We start from the raw sequence: 22,004 nt of genomic DNA, 5'->3' as shown, positions 1-22,004 counted from the left end.
GATCAGGCCCTTGTTCAGTCTCAGAAAATCCTTGACTCAAGACTGAAATCCAAGATAGACTGAGCACAGGGGCTCCAGGCCCCCTGATGCAGTGAAGAGGTTGGCAGAGGGCACGCCACAGCCCTGCACGGCTGCACAGCCCTGTTCCCTTGGGCACAACCATTTGCTTCCCTGAGTCTCTTCCCTCCTCTGGAATATGGGTCTCACCACCTGAGGGTCCCAGGCCATCGGGAGGCTTCAAGGCACTCGGGTATGAGGTAGTCAGAACAGTCAGCACCGGACTCCTGGAGCAAGTTCCCAACTTTATTTCTACCTTCTCCCAAGACACCTGAGGGACCTGGTCCCACTGGGACGGGCACGGGCTCCTGCTTCCCTTCTACCCCAGGCGGGCCCCGAGAACAGCACCACTGGGGGGCCCCCAGCTTGCTCACTGGCATCCCTGGAGACTTTCTTTGCCCCGAGAACAGCCCTCACGGGGGAGGCCAGGAGCTGATGAGTGGGCTTTGCTGAAGACAGACCAGCAAGGGGACCCTACAGCCCCTTCCCACCTTCCGGGGCCTCCTCGGGCCAAGTCCCTGGGAGGGGCGGGCAGGTGTCGGACAGAGACCAGGTTCCTGGAGACAGCAACGCGGGGTGACAGCAGCTTTGAGCCCTGACTTCAGGGTCCTCGGGTTCTGGCCGTTTCCCACGTGCAGTCCTGGAGGGCCGCCACCTCTTCGTCTCCCTGGGTGGCAGGGGAGGAAGTTGGGCTCTGAAAGCCTCCTGGAGAGCAGGGCTGGAGGCTCTGGCTGCAGAGCCACATTCCCAGCACTCGGACATCAGGGAGCGAGGCTGCTCCCAGGGTCCCAGCCACTGGGTGCCCCTCCCCCAGGGCCGACCCGAGGGAGAGGGAGAGGTACCCTTAGCCCATGCTGGGGGGCTGGGCCTCAACTACAGGAGGGGTCCCAGAGGCCTTCAGGGAGGACCACCCCTCCAGATCCCTGTCCCTAGAGCCCTGGAGAGGTCATCTCCCATTCCCAGACTCCCCCAGGGCTGGGGCAGGAGATGGCAGCAGGCAGAGTCAGAAATCCCCCGGCAGGCCTGCCTTCCCCCGACAGACCTAGAGGGTCCCTCTGTCCCCAGGAGCTCTTGGGGGAACATGACAGGCAAGCAAGGGGCAGAGGGAGAGGCCTGGGCCTTAGACAGGGTAGCCAGAGGGGCTGGAAGACAGGGGTGCTGCCTAGAGGGGCCAAGGGTTGTACAACCTGGCCACCCTGAGCATAGAATGCCCTTCCCACCTGGGGGCAGAAGCCACAGGTTTGACCTCTGGGTGCCCTTATGAAGCGTTTTCTGGGTGCACGGGCTCCTGGCAGAGCAGGGTTCCCCAAAATAGCCTAGACGATTGCTGGCTGGTCTTCTGCTTCTAGAGATGGGTCTGGGGGTACAGCGGGCACTTGGGCCTGCCAGGACTGCTCCAGGGCAATGCCAGGAACCACTGCTCCAGGCCGTGACCTTAGGGAAGAAGCTGGGGGCTGGGGGGGCCTTGCAGAGGCCTCCACACCAGAAGTCCCCAGGGCGGGGGGCTCCCACACACGTGGGCTCTCTTCAGCCCCGAAGCCCCCGGGGCCAGGGCTCCTGGATTCTGCCAACAGTGCCTTTAGGAGCTGCTGCAGGTGCGGTCTAGACGCGAGAGTGGGGCTCCCACCATCGCTGTGGGTCTGGAGCCCTAGAGGAGGAAAGATGGGTTACGTCCCAGCATCACAGAGGGACAGTGCGTGGCAGCTGCGAGAGCCAGAGCCCCCTTCAGCCCCATTCACAGTGACCGAGAACTCAGCTCACGGGACGCGACAACCCGCCACGCTCCTGCGGTGCTGCTGCCCAATGCCTTCGAGACCCGAAGACAAGGAGACAAGGACCACACAGCCATCCCATTCCCTCCCCGCTTGGCCCCAGAGGTCACCCGCAGAAGGTCAGGCCACTGGGATCTTCCATGAACTCCCACCCACGCCCCCGGCTGCTCTGATGGTCAAACCCCAGATCTAGCATTGCAGCCCTCGTCACCCAGACCACCCGGGGCTGCTCTGTACAGGGCAACACCTCAGCTCTCACCCATATCCGAGGCCTATTCCAGAACTTTTCCTACACTTGCAGCTATACCCAAACCCAGGGCGTCAGCAGGACACAGGTGAGCACGACCAGGCCCGTGTGCTCAGTGGGGTGGGTGTTGCTGGCCCCTCACTGCCCCTCCTGGACCACAGCTGGCTGCCACCGGCTGCTTTGTAAGACTCTTCATTTCAGGCCCAAGTTATCCGGCCAGTCGGCCCCAGCCCCGCTTCAGCACCACCCTCATCCCTGTCACTCCTGCCCACCCACCAAAGGCTTCCCGATGAGCCATACCTTCCATGCAAGGACACTGACCAATCTGAGCTGACACGCTTCAACCAGTGACTTCACAGCCCATTCCCTGCCTGGACCTGCCAAGACCACACCCGCTAAAGTCACGGGTCCCGGCTGCCCACCCTCTGACGGCCGCCTCCTTTACTTCCAGCCCACTCGCTTCACTATCACGATCCTTCAGCCCCGCTGTGCCCCCAAACCCCTTCTTCTTGCCCCACAGCCTCCTTACTTCCAAACCCCTCTCCTCACCTGGCATGGGTTCCACAGCCCTCGGTGCAGCCCCTCCCTTGGAGACATCCCCAGGCACCTCCCCCTCTGTCAGAACTGCCCACAACACCCCAGTCCTAGAGGACCAGGTGACTAACCTACACCACGCCTCCGCCAGCAGCCCAGCACCACCCGTGGCCCGGCCGTGTGTCTCTCACGGGTTTCCTCTCCTGCTCTCCAGTCAGCAGCTTCACATCTTTTCCTTCACATCCATCTTCTTCTCCCCAGCCTCTCAGCTGGAGACCTCACCTCACTCTTTATGCCGCCAAAGCCTGGGATGGAGCCCCCCATCTGCACATCAACATCTGCATGTGAACTCGGATCTGTTCCCATCTTCTTCCTTCCCGTTAGGTCCAAGGAAGCTCCCAACAAGAGCAACTCCTCCCTGAATGTTCTAGATATTTTTCTGCCTCCCCACCCCAAATCCATTCCCGCTTCTCCACTGGGTCATTATTTCAGTATCCAAACTTGCTGTGTGTCCACCATCTTGATAAACTTTCCATTGACCCATGACCTCTTCTAGCCACCTCTCAATTCTGTTCCTCATGTTAGTCAAGCCTCAGATAGTTACCCACAAAGCTCTTGCCACGTGTCCTTTTATTTTTCAAAAGGTATGTAATATTTGAGATTATATATAGGAAAGAATGGTCTACGAAATGGTGCTGGAACTAGATAGTCACATGCAAAATACATAGGATTAAACCTACATGACCTCGAGTTAGGCAAGTCCTTCTTAGATATGACACCAAAAATACAGTGATAAAAGAATAGATAAGTTGGACTTCACATCAAAATTTTAAATGTCTATATTCAAAGGACACCATCTAGAAAGTTAAACTATAACGTGAGGAAATATTTCCAAATGATATATCTGATAAGGAACATGTATCTGGAATATATAAAGAACTCCTACAACTCACCAGTAAGACAACCCAACTGAAAAACGGGCAAAAGACTTGAACAGACATTTTTCCAAAAATATACAGATGACCGATAAGCACATAAAGAGATGTTCAAAGTCATTAGGGAAATGCACATCAAAACTACAATGAGGGACTTCCTTGGCGGTCCAGTGGTTAAGACTCTGTGCTCCCAATGCAAGGGGCCCAGATTCGATCCCTGGTCAGGGAACTAGATCCCGCATGCCACAACTAAGAGCCCGCACACCGCAAATAAAAAGAGCCCGCACACAGCAGCGAAGATCCCCCGTGCTGCAACGAACACCTAGCACAGCCAAATAAATAAATATATAAAAAAAAAAACTACAATGAGATACCACTTCACACCCACTTGCGGTGGTTATAATCAGAAGAATAAGTGTTGACATGGGCTTGCAGAAAGTGGAACCTTCATACATTGCCGGTAGAAATGAAAAATAGTGCAGCCAATTTGGAAAACAATTTAGCAGTTAAATATGGAGTCACCAAAGGACCCAGAAATTCCACTCCTAAGTATATATCCAAAGGAAAAGAAAATATATGCCCGGGGCTTCCCTGGTGGCGCAGTGGTTGAGAATCTGCCTGCTAATGCAGGGGACACGGGTTCGAGCCCTGGTCTGGGAGGATCCCACATGCCGTGGAGCAACTAGGCCCGTGAGCCACAACTACTGAGCCTGCGCGTCTGGAGCCTGTGCTCTGCAGCACGAGAGGCCGCAATAGTGAGAGGCCCGCGCACCACGATGAAGAGTGGCCCCTGCTTGCCACAACTAAAGAAAGCCTTCGCACAGAAACCAAGACCCAACACAGCAAAAATAAATTAATTAATTAATAAACTCCTACCCCCAACATCTGAAATATATATATATATGTCCACATAAAATCTTATACATGAATGTTCACAGTACCATTATTCATAATAGCCTAAAAGTAGAAATAACCCAAAGATTCTTTGATAAATGGATAAACAAAATGTGGTATATCATTCAACAACAAAAATGAATGAAGTATAGTTGACCCTTGAACAACACAGCTGTGAACTGCATGGGTCCACGTATACGTGAATTTTTTTTTTTCCAATAAAATATTCACAGTACTACACGATACATGGTTGGTGTATCCGAGGATGCGGAGGACTGACTGTAAAGTTATAGGCAGATCTGACTGCATGGAGGGTCAGCACCCCTAACTCACGTTGATCAAGGGTCAACACGATAACAGGGACGAACCTTGAAAACATGATGCTAAGTGAAGAAGCCAGTCACAAAAGATCACACATACTGTATGATTCCATTTATATGAAATGTTCAGAGTAGGCAAAACTATAGAAACAGAATGTAGATTAGTGATTGCCTATGGCTGGAGTTGGGGGTACACACATGCAACAAGACCTAGGAGTAGGGTCATGGGGTATATACACTTCAACTTCATAAGATATCAGATTGTTTTCCAAAGTGGTTGCAGCAATTTACACTCCTATAGCAGAGTATGAATGTTATCACTGCTTCATATTCTTATTAGTATTTGGTAGTATCTGACATTTAAATTTCTACCAATTTAGGGGGTATAAAAAGGTACTGTGGTCTTTATTTGCATTTCCCCAATTATTAATGATGTTGAATATCTTGGGTTTCCCAATTTGGTTTCTTCTGTGAATTGCTTGTTAAGTCTCTTGCCTTTTCTACTTTGTGGGGTTTTTTCTTACTAAGTTCTAAAAGTTTTTTTTAATATACTTTGAGTACAATTAGTTACAAAAATTCTCTTCTGATCTGTAACTTGTATTTTCACTTTTATGTCTTTTAATAAATAGTATTTATTATGATCAATGTAGTTGGATTTTTTAATTGTTCCAGCTTTGTCTCATGTTGCCTGTCTTATTTTTTAAAAATCCTTACCTATTCCAAGGTCATGAAGACATTTTACTATATTTTCTTCTAAAAAGTTTTAGAGTATTTTTGGTTTACATGGAAGTCTTGTATACAACTAGAATTTCTGTGCATGAATTAGAAATTCATTTTTTTAAGTGAATAACTAGGGACTTCCCTGGTGGCGCAGTGTCCCCCCAATGCAGGGGACACGGGTTCGAGCCCTGGTCCGGGAAGATCCCACATGTGGTGGAGCAACTAAGCCCATGCACCACAACTACTGAGCCTGCACTCTACAGCCCACGAGCAACAAGTACTGAGCCCACGTGCCACAACTACTGAGCCTGCACTCTAGAGTCCACAAACCACGACTACTGAAGCCCGCGTGCCACAACTACTGAAGCCCATGCACCTAGAGCCCATGCTCTGCAACAAGAGAAGCCACTGCAATGAGAAGCCGGCGCATGGCAACAAAGAGTAGCCCCTGCTCGCCACAACTAGAGAAAGCCCATGCACAGCAACAAAGACCCAACGCAGCCAAAAATAAATAAATAAAATAAATTTTTAAAAAATAATAAAAAAATAAAATGGATAACTAGTTGTCTTTAGAGCTATTTAATGGCTACCTTATTCTTTCCCTAGTGATCAATGCCCTTTTATCAAGTGTCCACTTCTGAGGAGGATTCATTTCTGAACTCTCCATTCTGTTTCAGTGGGCAATTATCTACCCTTGTACCAATGCTACACGTTTATATAAAGGTATTTTATATACATTCTGTGTACATATATGAATATATGCATTTATACATTTATATGCTATATATATATATATATATATATATATAAAGACATTTTATAATCTACATAACTTCATGTCTGCTAGGGCAGTCCCTCCACTTTTTTCTCTTCAGGAGTGTCTGGGCTATTATTGGCTTTTTACATTTTTAATACAGATTTTAGACTCACTTGTCAAGATCTCCAAACTTATTGGGATTTTCAGCGGGAATTTATTGAGTCTGTAGATCAGTAGAGAATTACATTTTTATATTGTCTTCCTTTTAATATGATACATCTCTGTATTTACTTAAGTATTCTTTAACGATTGTAATAAGGTTTTTTTCCATAAAGTTTTATATAGCTTCTGTCAGATTTACTCCTTAGAACTTTATCTTCACTATTATAATGGTATCTTTAAGAATTATGTTTCCTAACTATTGATATACAGAAATAAAACTGATTTCTATATATTGATTATATTTACTTTTTAAAATTCTTATTAGTTCTAGTAATTTGTTTATAGATTGCTTTCAATGTAGTCATCTATGAATAGCGGCAATTTTTGCTTCCTTCCCAAACCTCAGACTTTTAATTTTGTCATACCACAATGGCTAAGACTTTCACTACATTGTTGAATAGATGGGACAATAGTGGAAAAACTTGTCTTGGTCCCAATTTTAATGTTTTGACATTAAAAATGAGTTTTGCTCTGGGTTTTTGGTAGGTACGTTAAACTTAAAAAAGTGACCTCTATTCCTATATCTAACAGTTTTATAATCACCAGTGAGGGTTAATTTTTTCACGTGCGTTTTCTGCATCTCCTGCGGTGAGGCCCTGGTGATCTCCCCGTGCTCATCTCTACAGCCTCACCTCCTAGCACCCGACCCTCGCTCACACCACCTCAACACAGGAGCCTCCTTTGGCTCCCCAAATCACTCTGTCCCCTGTCACTCACCTTTTGCACGGGGATCACGGCCAAGCGGGCTGCAGTCATAAAACTTGAGGACCCGTGCGATGTCAGAGGCGCTCAGGTTCCATCGCTGGCCAATTTGGACACTGGGGGCCCAGAGCGGCGTGATGGTGGGCATCCCGCGCCGGCTGAAGGCGAGCCTGAAACCCATGCAGGCAGGGGCCTGAGTCCAGACCACGGCAGGAGCTGGCATGGCAGCGCAGAGGGAAGGAAGCAAGGAAAGGGGGTCCTCACCTGCTATAGTGCATCACTGACGAGTAGTCATAGGGCACCAACATGTTGCTGCTCCGAGATTTGATGAAGTTCATTTCAAAGCCTGAAAAAATACTTGACGATGTGGGAAGAGGGCCAGGGCAGGAAGGGTAGGTGATAGGGGCTTTCTGGAAATGTACAACCTACCTGAGCCTAGGGGTCCCAAACTACAGCCAGATGTGCATCTCCCCACCCCCGCCACTGATCCCTGATCCCTGTCTCCTCCGTGCCCTGGGAGGGTTCCAGACCTGCACCAGCTGATGTGCAAGCACAGGGACCTGGTGGTGGCCCCCCATCGCCCCCTAAGACTTCTCTCCACCTTTCTCCTCCTCTCAAGCTTACCTTGTACGAGACTATCTTTATACCACCTGCAGCTTCCACGACGTCACACGCTGCAAAGAGTGTCTTGGACGCCCCCTACCGGCGAGATGAAGTGCCTACTCCCCACCCCAGCCTTAGAGGCCCTTGAGCCCATCGTGTGCGGTGGGGATAGCCCGTTCCCAGAAGCAAAGCCACCTTCTCTCCCTGCCTCGAGCCAACAGCACTCGCCCCCTACCCCCTACCCCCACCCCCAGGTGTGGAGTCCAGTCCTTTGCCATCGGCCAGAGCACCTGCTTCTCCCTGGCACTTGGCTCCTCCAGGCCTGGGAGGGGCTAGGTTCCCTCCGTCAAGTCCTGCCCTTCACAGTGAGTCTCTGAAAGAAGAGCTGCACCCTCCAAACCCCCCAGACCCAGCCAGCCACCTCCACACCCACCCATGGTCACCAGCAGCCTCCTTACCACTAAAATGGAATTCCAACCCCTTTATATCCCATCACCTGCCTGAAAATACCTGCCCAGTAGAGTGCTTAGTTCAATCTCCCACTCCACCTCCTCCTGAGTCCCCGCCTCCCCACCTCCAGTTAATTACTGTTATTAGTTTGCATGTTTTAGCATTTTGTTCTGTACGTATTAACTAAGTACAAATGTATTCTCATTTTTGTCCATTCTTAGGCAATTTTTTCCATTAGGGTAGCTGGTGTTTAACTTGTTTTATTGTTAAGAAACAAAAACAAAACAGCTTTTCAGTTTATTAGTGCTGTTTGTTTTCTAACTCATTAATTTCTGCTTTTACCTTCAGTAATTCCCTCCTGCTTTCATTTCTTTCTTAACTTGGATTGAAATGCCTAATTTTTTTTTTTTTTTTTGCGGTACACGGGCCTCTCACTGTTGTGGCCTCTCCCGTTGCGGAGCACAGGCTCCAGACACGAGGCTCAGCGGCCATGGCTCACGGGCCCAGCCGCTCCGCGGCATGCGGGATCCTCCCGGACCGGGGCACGAACCCATGTCCCCTGCATCGGCAGGTGGACTCTCAACCACTGCGCCACCAGGGAAGCCCTGAAATGCCTAATTTGTTCTCTCTGTTTATTGATGTAAGTATTTGTCTACACGTTTTCCCTGTGCATTGCTTTAGCTGTGAACCATTGGTTCTAATGTGTTTTTATGTTTGAAGAATTCCTGCAATTTCTTTTACTTCATAACTAAAAGAAAGATTTGTTGTTTTTTAAATTTTAATTTCCAGTTGGATAAAGTTTTTCATTTTGATTTATTATTAGTTTCTACTTTTTACATCATGATCAAACTGTTTGTATTAACTCTACTTTTTCAAATTTGAAGTTTTTATGGCTATCATAAGTTTTTACAAGAATTCCATGAGCACTTAAGTGGTTTTTGTTTTGGTCGCACCATGACCAGGGATTGAACCCGTGCCCCTGGAGTGGAAGCGCAGGGTCCTAACCACTGGACCACCAGGGAAGTCCCTCCATGAGTACTTAAAAGGATTATAGTCTATTTTCAGGCTATGGTGTCACTGTCTCCTCCCCACTTACCCAGACTGATCTCTGATCTCAAGCTCCAATCTCCGTCCCACTGAGAGGTGCTACCCATCTTCCCATCCCCTTCTTGGAGTGGAAGGGCATCCGTGCATGCATCTTGGGCTCCACCTCTGACCATTTCACCTGGCTAACCCCGCAGCAGCAGCAAAGGCGCTCACACCAGAAGCCTCCGCTTACAGGAAGCCTTCCAAATCTTCTGTTTCCATACCCCCAAACCCAAGTCATCACTTACCTCCTCTGCTCCCCTCCCTCACAAAGCGATTGTCTGGACTCCCCTCACCTCCTGCAGCAGGCTGTCCCCCTCTGCCAAAGGTCAGGGTCCCCGCACTGCTGGAGTCAGATCCCCGGCACCATACCCCAGACCAGACTCAGCTTTCCCACTGCCACCTTTCAGAGCCTGGCCTCCCTGTACTTTCTGTCCCAGGTGCCCATCAGCACCCGTCTCACACACACCAAGCCGCACGGGACTGCCCTGCGCCTCTTGCGTCTGACGCTTGGCCCACTACCTCCAGGACTTCCGTCTCGGCTCAGCGCCCCGGCTGGAACACAGTCCCCGCCCTGACTCCACACAGCAGTGTCCAGAGCATGAGGGGCTGCTAGCTGAGTATGAGCGAGCGAGATTCCTAAGACCATCAACTCCATCCTCAGGTAACTGCCGGTGTCCGTGAAGAGAAACGAGGCGCACAGCAAATTTCTGCCCTAGCTCAGGGTAACGGTGGGTGGCAGTGAAGGCTCAGGGCCCAGAGCTGCAGCATCTGGACTATTCTCCAGGTCTCGGAGGCAAGCAGGAACCCCACCTTCCCCATGGGAGACAGGCAGGGAGTGGGGAAGATGGACGACCACTCCCAAATAGCCGGGCAACTCCTCAGGCCTGGACCATGCCTCCTGCCACCTTCTCCCAGCAGGACTACCTCTCCCACCCCGCCACCCCCTAGTCCCCTGGCCTAGCCTGGCCTTTCACAGCCCCGCTCACCTGGGAGGATCTCGTTCCAGTTCACACGGATGTAGCGGTCCCGGTCGGCTCGCGAATGCTCGTGCCAGAAGCCCAGCACGTGCATGAGCTCGTGCAGGACGATGCCTGGGCCCCTCCGGAGACAGCTGGGCCCCAGGGATACCACCTGCATCCCTCCACTGCGCCCTATGCTCGAGAAGCACCTGCAGGGCCATGAGAGTGCTGGGTGGGCACCAGCCCAGAGAATCCGCAGACCCAGGACCCTCACCCCTCCTCCCAAGACCTGGGATAAGTGAGCACCAACAGCTAGTCCCCATCCTGGGCTTTAGTCCCGAGCCTGCTGGCCCCAAGTCCCCTGACTGCCTGGAACCCCCTTTGCAGCCTGCACTGAGAGGAGTTGGTGGGAGCCAATACTAATGTGGATGACAGAAGCAGCTCATGACGTGAATGTCCCCATGTGGGGCGCCCCAAGTCGAAGCTCTCACCCACATTCTCTTAGGCCCCTAGCAAGCTAGGAATGCGGTATTGCCATCACCCCCATTGCAGAGAGAAGGCAGAAGGGGCTCAGAAGTGAAGGGACGTTCCAGAGTCCCCTGGTTCCTGCACTGTGGAACCCAGATCTGAGGCCAGGTCTGTCTCATGAAACCTGCACTCAGTCCCCAGGCCACAACATCTCCCCAGAGATGGAGTGGAGGGCTCTTTAAAGGAGAGTCGAGTACCTCCTTGCCCACGTCTCCTTCACCTCCTGCCCTGAGTATCCGTAGGTCCAGCTCACACTAGGCAAACCACTCAGAAGGGCAGGGGTCCTCTGGACCCGGGACAGAGGCCCAGACACAGGTTTCTGACCACAGCTTTGTTAATTCCAGGCTGAACTGAAGACAGCTGTGGCTCTCACCCCGCACATGCACGAGTACACACACTTGCACACGTACCCAGAAGCACTTACCCGGACATGGGGACGATGGAAATGAAGTCCCTCTGGCCCTCGTAGGCAACGAACCTGATGCACGTGGAGTGTTCGAACTCAGCAAACGCCTCCAGGATGACTTGGCGGCTGGGCTTATCTGGAGAGGAGACACCCTGGCTGACACCCCAGCCGGGCCCCTAGAGCCCTCGCAGCCCCTTGGAAGTCTGCACTTGGGGAGGGAACCAAGCTTCAGGTCACTCCCCCAAAACGGAATGTCTAGAAAGGGCGGTGCGATGGTGTGGGGAGAAGAAAGCAGGGTTCCAGACTGTGTGACCTTGGGCAGATAACTGTCCTCTGGACCATTTGGTCTTGAAATGGATCAGACAGTCCCTAGATGTACCTTTCCCATCAGCTCCTCCAGGATTTTAGCCTCCCAGCTCAGGGGCCAGCAGGGATAGAAGGGCTTCTGGTAGAAGGGCTACTTGGGTGGTAGCGGTAGAAGGGGCGCAGAGAGGCAGGGGAAGAGGGAACAAAAACCCAGAGAGGAGCCTGGGCTGCATTGGGAAGGAGGGGCTGGCTCACTCACCATACTTGCTGGAGAGCAGGAAGGGGACCTCCACTACGCCGCCGTTCTTGGGCCACTTGTTGTTGGTCGCCGAGAACAGCCGGAAAGGGCTCTGAGGAGAGAGGGCGGCTCAGGGACCCCGGTCAGCCAAGCTTCCCGCCCCCAAGAGTGCCACACCTCCAGCCACGGGAGCCCTAAAGATGTGAGCCGCAGACCCCCCTGGGTACATGAGCATAGCTGGTCACTAGAAATGGGATAGAAGCTGGGAAGTCAGCGGGCCAGCTCCCTGAGTTACGACGTACAGCACAGCCCTTTCTTCTACATAACATAGAACTTACAACTTACTCTATCAAGAGGACAAACAAGACAAAATGAAGAGGCTGGCTAGGAATCCCAGCACCCCAGGGGGCCTAGTTCAGAGGGGCTCAGCTCCACCAGCAGCGCCCCCCGCACTCCTTCCTGGAGCACAGCAGCCCACCGAGCTCCTCTGAACGTGCAGGTGGGAAGATGGGGACGCGGTCCTCCTCGGGCTGATTCTAAGGCAACACCCATGGCCTTAGCAACTTTCTTTATTCTTCTGCCAACTCTGAAGCCTGGGCTTCAGAGCACCCCAGCACGTCCTGCCCCACTGGTAGCAAAGGTTTTACTGGATCCTGCTTTTATCCCCGGCACTCACCGGGTGACTGGGAACAGGGGCCTCGCCCTGCCCCGGGGGTTCCTGCCCTGCGCCAGGCTGGCCTTCAGTCTTCGGCCCAGCCTTATGCTATGCCATCAGTGGACAGCCTCAGACCGGGAGCACAGCATAGCTCACACCAGGCCACTGTCCTATTCAGGAGTCTTCTGCCCACCCTCGCCCCAATTTAGGCAAGTGTCTCCTAGAAGATGGCAATGCAAGTCGCCCCGATTCCCATCCAGGCTTCTCCCTTTCTGAGCCTGCCCCCACCCCTGGGCAGGATGGTTCCTGTGTTACTTCTTGTTCCGTTGTCCCGAGGCCATCGCTCCCACCACCGATGTTCCCCACAAACACCTCCCTATAGCCCCACCAGCCACTCTGCCAACCTGCGCTTACCTCTTCCTTTGTCCTGATACTCCCTGAGCACCTCCCCCGGGTAGGGTAGCAAGCTGGGTCTTGAAAGTCCAAACCCCCTCCTTCAGGAAGCCCTCTCAGGCTGACTGCTGCCACCACTCCAGAGGTCACCCTCCCTCAGGCTGGCTTATTCCTAGCAGAACAATCGCTCTGACTTTGGCAAGAAGAGCTACGAGCAACAAAGGTGGATCCCTCAAACGTCACCCCCCCATGATGCCAAGGGGTGGACTCAAAGGTCTCTGACACTACCTGTGAGGTTATTTACACCCACGTGTGTGTACGCATGCTCACACGCACCGGCCGGAGGATGTCCCCCTCGAGGAGGAAGCTGCTCTCTGGGGTTTCCTCTGGGATGAGCCCTGGGAAGGAAGGGAGGGGCGTGTGTGGGTCCATGCTCTCCACAGCACAGACTCGAGGACAGGCCCAGGAGAGACCTTGGCTGTCAAGCCAAGCAACCCCAGGGTCCATCCTCCTTCGGGCTCTGAGGCTGTCACACAGCCCCTGAGTCCCAGTCTACAAACGTGTGCAATGCTTCTCAGCCTGATCGCACCCTTCCCCTGCTCAGAAGGTGCACCTGTCCTGAGAGCCACACGAGCCAGGTCCAGGGACTTCCCTGGCGGTCCAGTGGTTAGGACTTCACGCCTCCACTGCAGGGGGCATGGGTTCGCCCGCAGGTCAGGGAACTAAGATCCCGCATGTGAGCCCATGGCATGGCCAAAAAAAAAATCCAGTCCCAGCTCCTGCGTCTGAGGCCCTCTGCTCTCAGGAAGATGCCATTTGTTCCAGCTGTCTTCATCCTCTGCTCCAGCCCAAGCCACACTCCTCAGAACACGCCCTGGGCTCTCCCAGCCCACCTCACCCCCTACCCATCGGTGTGATACTCAGGACCCTTAGAGTGGCAAGTGACAGAAACGCCAGCCTGCACCACCATAGGAGGGTGGGTACTGGCTCCTGCCCTCCCCCTCCCCCTCCCTCCAGCCTCGTTTTCTACCACAGCTGGCAGCCCTCTCCACAGCCTCTTTACTAGGATATCAGCCCCAGCAGGAACCTTAGAAGAGCGCCTGGCATCCTGGAGGTTGGGTTCCCTAGAAGCAGAGCCTGAGCCAGGGATCCATCGGCAGGTGATTGACGGTGGGAGCAGGGAGAGGTGGAGAGCGCTGGGGAAGAGCCCCAGCCGGACCCCATAGGAGCTCTGGACGCCAAGCGGCACTACAGACTCATCCCACCTGGAGGCATGGGGCCAGACCCACGTCCTGTATGAGTCGCTGTGGCTGGGCCGCCCTGGGCAGGGCAGGGCATAGCTTCCCAGGTATCCCTGGCCGAGGGTCTCCAGCTGCGAGGCCTTAGCATCCAACATTCCCAGCAGCTGGGGAGGGTGTGGGCCTCCCTGTCAAGGGCGTTATGGCGGGTACTATGCTAGGCTCCCAGGTCGTTGGGCCACCAGCAGCCCTAGCAGAGAGAATCCTCCACAGCAGCTGGAAAGCAATGCCAAGGAGGCCTCAGATTGGCCTGGAGATGGCCAGAAGCAGCCACAGTGACCTAAAGGTGGTGAACGGCCCTGCTCAAGCTTTTCACAGAGGAAGGGGAGGCGCAGACCACATGCGGCAGATTCCCATCCCCTACCCCTTACCCCCCAACCCCGTTCTGAACTCCAGTCTTTATTTCTACTAGCTTTGTCCCAGGTTATCTGTATGTTCTCATTCTTCAGCTGAAATCCCCAGGCAGGGAGGCCAGAGACTCACGCTTCCTGGTCTTTGGACCTCCCCCCACCGGCGCCTCACACCTGCAGGTCATCCTGAACCAGTTGGCTGACCTGTTTCCAAACAGCTACTAATGACTATATTCAACACAGACCCGGCCTGATAAAAGTACGGGGCTCTCCATTGTTTCATAAACCTCTGGTGTTCCCCCTTCCTAATAAAAGTAACAACCCAGTAGAGAAGATGCAGAAAAGCAGACTTAAGAAGTTGCCCATGATGGTGGCGGTGGGCTGAATTGGGAGACCGGGATTGACATATATACACCAGTATGTATAAAATAGATAACTAATAAGAACCTGCTGTATAAAAAATAAATAAAATTTAAAAAAAAAAGAAGTTGCCCGTGGAACCATTACTCTCCAAGACCCACTAAGAAAGCTGGCACGTTTCCTCCCAGCTTCTTCTGTCTCTGAGCGTTCAGCACAGTTTTCACGTGCCACATGGACAACTTCATACCCCAAACCCCAAGAGAAGACACAGTGCCCGCACCTTGGTTAATTGCAGGGATGTCCTTATCCCAAGACGTCTGGGTCCCCTCGGGGGTGAGGTCTTCTGAGAATCTGGTCCCACAGACTCCTCCTGGGCAGCGAGAGGCCGAGGGCACTCCTAGGATGAAACCTGGCCCAGACACACAGGTACATATGCACGATGGCCAGAGTGCCCCCAGTGGTGACACAGGATGACAGGACATGGGGTGGGGTGGGGTGGGAGTGGGGTGTCAGACGGCAAGACCCAGGCCCTTCACAAAGATAGGTCTCCAGGAGGGAGTCCTGGGAGCCCGCCTGGCCTCCTCTGTCAGCCCCACCTGCTGCTGAAGCCTGGGCAACTTTGAGGAAGGAGCTCCCTTAGCGGGACCGAGACTGGACTTCAAAAGGCAGCCCCAGGCTCCAAGTGTCTGGGTGTGTATGAGGCAGGGGAGGCAGCAAGAGAGAGGAAGATGGGGACAGACCTCAGTCTCCAACGCTGACAGCTGGGTGCGGGCTAGCCTCAGACCCTGCCCCCTGCCCCCCTCGTCAGCCCAGGGGTCTGGAAACGGGCTCAGCCTGGGCAAGCCTGGCATGGCCAGCAGAGCACGAACGCCTGGAGCGTCACTCCTGCTCTCTCCTGCCAGGCAGGCCCTCTGCTCCCAGCGTCCTCCGGAGGTCCTCCCCGGCCCCCCAGGAGCTGGCTTCTAGGAACATCCCTGGAAGCCCATTCTCTGACCTATGCATATGAATTCCCATCCCTTGCGGGCTCCAGCCACACCCTCTGGCTGCCCTCAGGCCTCCGCAGGCTAGAACCAAAACGACAGGGGCAGAAGGGCGAGGCAACCCACTTACCGGGCAAAGAGAGCAGAGCCAGCACCCATGGCCAGAGGCCTCCTATGCTCATGCTGCCGGAGATGGGCCGCTCTGGCCCCTCAGCTAGCAGGAGCAGCAATTCCCACGAGATGAGGCAGCCTAATTACAAACTTATGGTCAACGCCCCCCCCCCTTAAATAGCAGCTTTTCCAGCCCTCACCTGCAGCGCATCCCAATCAACCCCACCTGCAGCCCCGCCCTCTGCTGCCTGCGCTTCCCCTCCCAGCCCTGGCCCGAGGCTTCTGGATCCCGGTCAGATCCTTCCCGGCTCGGCTGAAGTGGGCGAGAGGGTGGGGAGAAGCCACGCGCTAGGCACGCTGCGGGTGGGGGGGGGTCCCACTTGGGGGTGTATCTCTTCTCAGGTCCCCTCCCACCACCAGGGGGCAGAGAAACGTCGCAGAAAAGTGAGAGACGGCAGTGCTGGGTGGAACCTCATCCTCAAACCTGGGGAGACCCCTTTCCTGCCCCTGCCCTGTGCTCAGATGTGGGGAAGACTACCTGAGACCCTGAGGCGCCCCCAGTCTGACTGTTGAAAAACTCACTACGTTTTTATAAGCTTTTATTGTAGTACACACACGCCAGTAGACAATCACAAGAACCGGGAGCAGTGAAACCCACAAACTGAACACCAGGGACAACCAGCAGCCCCAGAGGAGTCTGCCTTGTGGAAAAGTGGAACTTCTGGGTACCTAGACCCTCACATGGGTGCTACCCCTGTCACTCCCACAACAGCCTTACAAAATCGGCATTTTAGCCCCATTTCCCAGGTGCAGGAATGAAAGCTCCTTACCCATATTCCCCCTCCTCTGTACCCCTTGGCCTCTCAAAAGGCCCATCCTCGGAGCCTGGCCACCAAGGGCCCCCCTGGATTTAAATCCTGGAGTTGAAGGATTTGGGGACACCCTCCCCACCAACGTCCAGTGAAGGGAAATGACAGAGCTGAGGTCGCTCGGCATCTTGCCCTGGCTGGAATCCACTGTTTCTCAAAAGGTAGGGGTCAGAATCATGGGGAGAACGTGATGAAGACAGGTGGCCCAGCTGCCCAGGCAGGGTGTGAACATTCGTAGGGATGGACAGAGCTGACTGCTTCGGAGGAGTGCTCGGTAAACAATCATAGTCACCCTGCTCGGGCAGAGAAACAGATTCGTAGTTAAGAAAGCCAGTTTGTCTTGAGGGCACTGTGCTCGGTGAAACAAGCCAATCACAACCGGACAAATGGTGTATGAGTCCATTTACATGGGGTATCTAGAGAAGTCAGATTCAGAGGCAGATGGTGGAGCAGTGGTTGCCAGGAGCTGAAGGAGGGGGAAATGGGGAGTTGTTGTCTAACGGGTACAGTTTCAATTCTGCAAGATGGAAAAGTTCTGGAGATCTGTTTCACGATAATGTGAGTGAACACGCTTAACGTTATTGAAGTACACACTTAAAAATGGTAAAGATGGCACATTTTGTTACATCTTCTTTACCACAATTTTTAAAATGTTAATAAATAAATTTAAAACGAAGGGAGGAAGGGAAAGAAACGCAGTTTGCTTGAAAGGCCAACTTAAAAACACGGAGGGTGCACGGAGGGGAGGGTGCAGTATGGTGGGGTGGAGACAGGATGCAATGAGGCAGGGGTGAGGGGCGATGGACAGCGGCCTCAGCCACCGGTCCTGTTTCGTGTGAGAAGTGGCTGGGGCGCGGGAAGGCTCCGATAACTCAGGGCCCCAGAGGCCCCCCACCCTCCCCGAGCTGGGTGTGGGCCTTGTGGACAGGTCCAAACGACCCACTCAGGGCCTGCAGAAGCCCTGATAACAACCCCTAGCTCTGCTCAGTCCCCGCCAGGGAGCACCTCACACACCCCCAGAGTAGAGGGAACGAGGCACAGCGGGCAGGCTTTGTCCCTCGTTCGGCCACGTGGAGTGGGCACCCACGCCTGCCAGACTCTGGGCACAGGGCCAAGCAGACCACGGGCCCTGCCCTCACCAGCGTCCAGGCAACTACACACCTGAAAACCTTTGCTTCTCGGACCTTCAGTAACTAACATTTCCTGGGCTAAGCCTCTACCTGGATTGACTGGAATAACCCTCAACACCACCCTAAGAGGTGGGAGCTAATGACAAAACCCCATTTTACAGACAAGGAAACTAAGACACAGAGAGGTAAAGCAAGACAGGCCCCCTAACTGTCAAACTACACTGCCCTCCTAAGGCGCGCCCTGCCAGGCGCTCAGAACACCCGCAGCAACAGTCGCCATTCTGCAGGGGGGACGCCTGCACCGAGTTTGGAAGGACAAAACAGTTAGCCAGATGACACTCCGAGTGGCTGGAGCATCCGAGTGGAGGCTGATGCAGGACCTGCCCACGCTGAGCTGTCCTCAAGGGCCTCAGCACCCCCTGCTCTCGGGCAAATCACAGCACCCCCTTTCCAGCACCGTCCACTTCTGGCTCAGGCTGGGCCCATGTCTCATCGGCGGTCCACGCTGGCCACGTAACCAATGTTCAGTGAAGACGTGGTAGTTGATGGGTGTGAAAAACGACTAAGCCCATCCCAGGTGACCTGTCCTCCGTACCAGACACCAGGCCACGTGCTTTCTGGGGACAGGAAGGAGCTCTGGATCAGGGGTTGCCATGACCCCCGGCAGGGAAAGGCATTCTGAGGCCTGGGGACCCAGCCCGGAGGTGTGGGAGAAGAGGTGACAGGCTGCACTGCCCCAACACGGGCGCACGTTACACACAGCCCAGGGAAGCCACACGCACAGGCACACGCAGACATGCAGGCATGTAGGAACATCTGGGACACATAGGTGTGTGCAGGCCAAGAATAGACACCCACGCCCAGAGGAAGAGCCACACATGTGGCTGCACACACACACACACGCACACGCACACACATCCATCCACATGTTCCAAAAAGGAAGTGGGGTCTGACCAGGGCAGTGCCGAGTCCAGCTCTGAATGGTAAACACAGTCTTCTCCCCCACAGGACCAAAGATGTTAAGTGGAATAAGGCTGGAGCCAGCCTCCCAGAAACCATCACTTTCAGCTCTGCCTAGGAAAGGACACCAGCACAGGGAGGACTGGGCTGCGCGGTGAGGTCACCCCTGCACCTTCCTCCTTCCATTTCCCAGACCCCACCACACAAGGGAAGGGAAGGTCTGATTAAGAAACAGCTTTGGGGGACTTCCCTGGTGGCACAGTGGTTAGGAATCCGCCTGCCAATGTAGGGGACACGGGTTCGAGCCCTGGTCCGGGAGGATCCCACATGCTGCGGAACAGCTAAGCCCGTGCGGCACAACTGCTGAAGCCCGCACGACTAGAGCCCATGCTCTTCAACAAGAGAAGCCACCGCAATGAGAAGCCCGCGCACCGCAACAAAAAGTAGTCCCCGCTCACCGCAACTAGAGAAGGTGTGCGCGCAGCAACGAAGACCCAACGCAGCCAAAAATAAATAAATAAATAAACACCAAAAAAAGAAAAGAAAGAGCTTTTGAGCACTTCCCCAGGCACTGACTTGAGGTCAGACACTTGCGAAGTTGTTTCTTAAACAAAACAATATTTTATTGACACATCCTCAATGTTCCGTATAAATATAAAGTGCTAAGTTTCCCACCCCCGCCCACAGGGCTGGGAGGAAGTGGGGGAGGGAGTGTTAAATGTCAGTTGAACACAAATAACTTTCCAGCGCCAACACAGGCGTGAAACGCTCACGTACGCACGCAAGCGAGAGGTCCAGACACAGCACCGCATCCCTTCCCCGAGCGCCACACAGGGCTCCTGGTTTTCACAGCTTGTTCCTTAGAGCCCTCGGCTGCCAAGGGCTCCAACGTGGTGATCGGACCAGCGGGAGTCGTGGGTGTAGAGTCCAGTTGGTTTCTGTCAGAGGACAGGGGAGGACAGAAGCAGACACGCCCTCCATCCTCCTTCCGGAATGAGGAATGAGGGCCGGCCCTCAAACCCCCAGCAGAAGAGCACCAGGTGAGAAAGTCCAGCATCCCTGCACCCAGCGTGCCCACCTGGGGGCTTTTTGAACTCCAAGGAAAGGGCAGATCTCCCTGAGGGGAGGGGGACAGTGGGGAACTGGGACCCCCACTGTCCCCAGGAATCAGGCAGCTCTGTGTGCCTCTGCCCTGGGGGAGCGAGCATGGTGGGACCCAGCCTCAGTGACAGAGCACCTGAGTCTCAAACTGCAGCAGCTGCCCCATGAAACCGAAGTTGGGGGAGATGACTCCCCGGCGTTGCTTAACAAAGTCAAAGGCCTCGTCCAGCCTCACGCGGTGGCTCTGTATCAGGTACGCCAGGCAGATGGTGGCGGAGCGCGAGATGCCCGCCTGGCAGTGCACCAGCACCCGGCCTCCGCTGTTCTTCACCGAGTCTGCGAGGGAAATGGGAGAGGGGGGTCAGACGGGATGGTGGGCAGGGAAGGAGACAGGTGCCCCAGCCCCTTCCCCTGGAGCTCCAACAGGTCCTGGGGCTGAGGCCCGCCTCTTACCAATGAAGCCAATGGCCTCCTGGAACCAGGCGCTGATCTCCACCATCTGGCTGTCCTCCACCGGGATGCTCTTGTAGCGCAACAGGCCCTCAAAGTGGTTGGGGCAACTGGCTGAGACGTTGAGGACGGCTGTGATGCCGCAAGCCTGCAGCCCCTGCAGGTCCGACGAGTGGCTGCAGCTGCCCAGGTACAGGTAGGGCAAGATCTCCACAGGGCCACCCTGCACGGGAAGGGGGAGGGACAGTGGTGAGGTCTCAGCCCAAGCCTGAAGGGCTTGAACACCAGCGGGACAGAGACAGGGCAGACTGGCCCAGGCAAGAGGAGCTCTTAGCCAAGGATCCCTGTCTAAGGATCAGACTCCGGAATACCAGGAGGACCCAAGGGGACATACGGAGATACACACACAAAGATACACACATTCCCCTCAAACCCCCAAATTTTGCTGCTCACAGGACTTACGCAGACTCACAGAGATGCACACCAGCAATGCCCACCAGGCACACACAAAGGTGTGCTCCCATTTGGGGGCGGAAACACACACACACACACACACACACACACACACACACACACACACCCTTAGGTGACCGTGGACATGGATAGACTCTTACATCCACAAATGGCAGACTCTTTCCCCAGAGGCGCCTACCCTGCATGACACTGACAAGGAGCCCTGATCTCAACTCACCTGGTCATACGAGGGAACCCTGGGGTCGGAGCGGCTGCTTTCGGGTGGCATCGCGGGGCCGGGGGACTCAGAGCACAGATCGGGGCAGCAGGCTTGAAAGCTGTCGAAGCCTCCTGCAAGAAGGACCAAGACACGGTTAGCCGGGAGGGCCCGGCGCGGGTCGGGGACGGGACGGGGGACGAGGGCGGGCCGGCGCTCACCCAGCAGGAAGCACACGGCGGTGGGTCCGGCGTCGGTCTCGTGCAGCAGCGCGGCAAGCAGAGCGTGGGCCGGGCCGTCGGGCTGGATCTCTGCCACCGAGGCGCTGCCCTCGTCCAGCACCACGGCCCGCGCCAGGTCCCCGCGGGCCAGGCGCGCCCGCAGCGCGCGGTCAGGCAGCAGGCAGGCGAGGGCGGCGGCGGGGGCGCCGCGCGCGCGGCGGCGCAGCAGCGCGTTCCAGGGCACCGGCCGCGCGGCGCGCACGTGGCGGCGGCAGAAGGCCAGGAAGGGGCGACAGTCGAGCAGCAGCGTGCGCTCAGCCTCCCGCGGCTCCCGCAGCAGCGCGCCCAGCGCCGTGCAGTCCAACTCTTGCGCCGCCTCCAGCCCCATGTCTGCCGGCCCCGGGCAGCCTCCTCTCCCCTATTCCCGCACCTCTTCCTCTCCTTCCCCCTCTCCCCGAGAACGCTCCGGACTCCCGCGGCGGCCGCGCTACCCGAACCGTCTGTTCCGGACGCCCTCTCCAGCGCTAGGGCTTAAGTAGCCGTAGGACGGCCTCCCGGGTCACCATACATGGGCAAAGCAGGAAGGCGCCGGCGCCGCCCCCGCGGCCTCACGCGGGGCGCAGGCTGGGCGGGCCCGTGGCTGGGACCGGTTTGGGGGAGGGGGGGCACTGGGAGAGGAAGCCGGGCACCAGCTCCGAAGGGAAGGTGTTTGCCCAA

General features: G+C 54.9%; 2 protein-coding genes across 2 annotated transcripts; both read right to left on the bottom strand.

Annotated features, from left to right (window-relative positions):
• Positions 1–1,308: 1,308 nt before the first annotated feature.
• Positions 1,309–15,957, bottom strand: ASTL (astacin like metalloendopeptidase). Its single transcript, XM_033838681.2, has 9 exons — positions 15,906–15,957; positions 15,076–15,204; positions 13,124–13,185; positions 11,761–11,851; positions 11,214–11,331; positions 10,289–10,470; positions 7,425–7,506; positions 7,176–7,330; positions 1,309–1,705 (listed from the first exon to the last, which is right to left on the bottom strand). The coding sequence occupies exons 1-9, from the start codon at positions 15,955–15,957 to the stop codon at positions 1,374–1,376; spliced, it is 1,203 nt and encodes a 400-aa protein (XP_033694572.1). The 3' UTR covers positions 1,309–1,373.
• A 3,486-nt stretch (positions 15,958–19,443) lies between these two features.
• Positions 19,444–21,777, bottom strand: DUSP2 (dual specificity phosphatase 2). Its single transcript, XM_033838388.2, has 4 exons — positions 21,288–21,777; positions 21,088–21,200; positions 20,400–20,619; positions 19,444–20,282 (listed from the first exon to the last, which is right to left on the bottom strand). The coding sequence occupies exons 1-4, from the start codon at positions 21,673–21,675 to the stop codon at positions 20,068–20,070; spliced, it is 936 nt and encodes a 311-aa protein (XP_033694279.1). The 5' UTR covers positions 21,676–21,777; the 3' UTR covers positions 19,444–20,067.
• Between the last annotated feature and the right edge of the window lie 227 nt (positions 21,778–22,004).

The sequence above is a fragment of the Tursiops truncatus genome, chromosome 14 (assembly GCF_011762595.2).
Source record: "Tursiops truncatus isolate mTurTru1 chromosome 14, mTurTru1.mat.Y, whole genome shotgun sequence".
Lineage (NCBI taxonomy): Eukaryota > Metazoa > Chordata > Mammalia > Artiodactyla > Delphinidae > Tursiops > Tursiops truncatus.
Note: the sequence above shows the minus strand (reverse complement) of the source record. Positions and strands in the feature narration are given on the sequence as shown.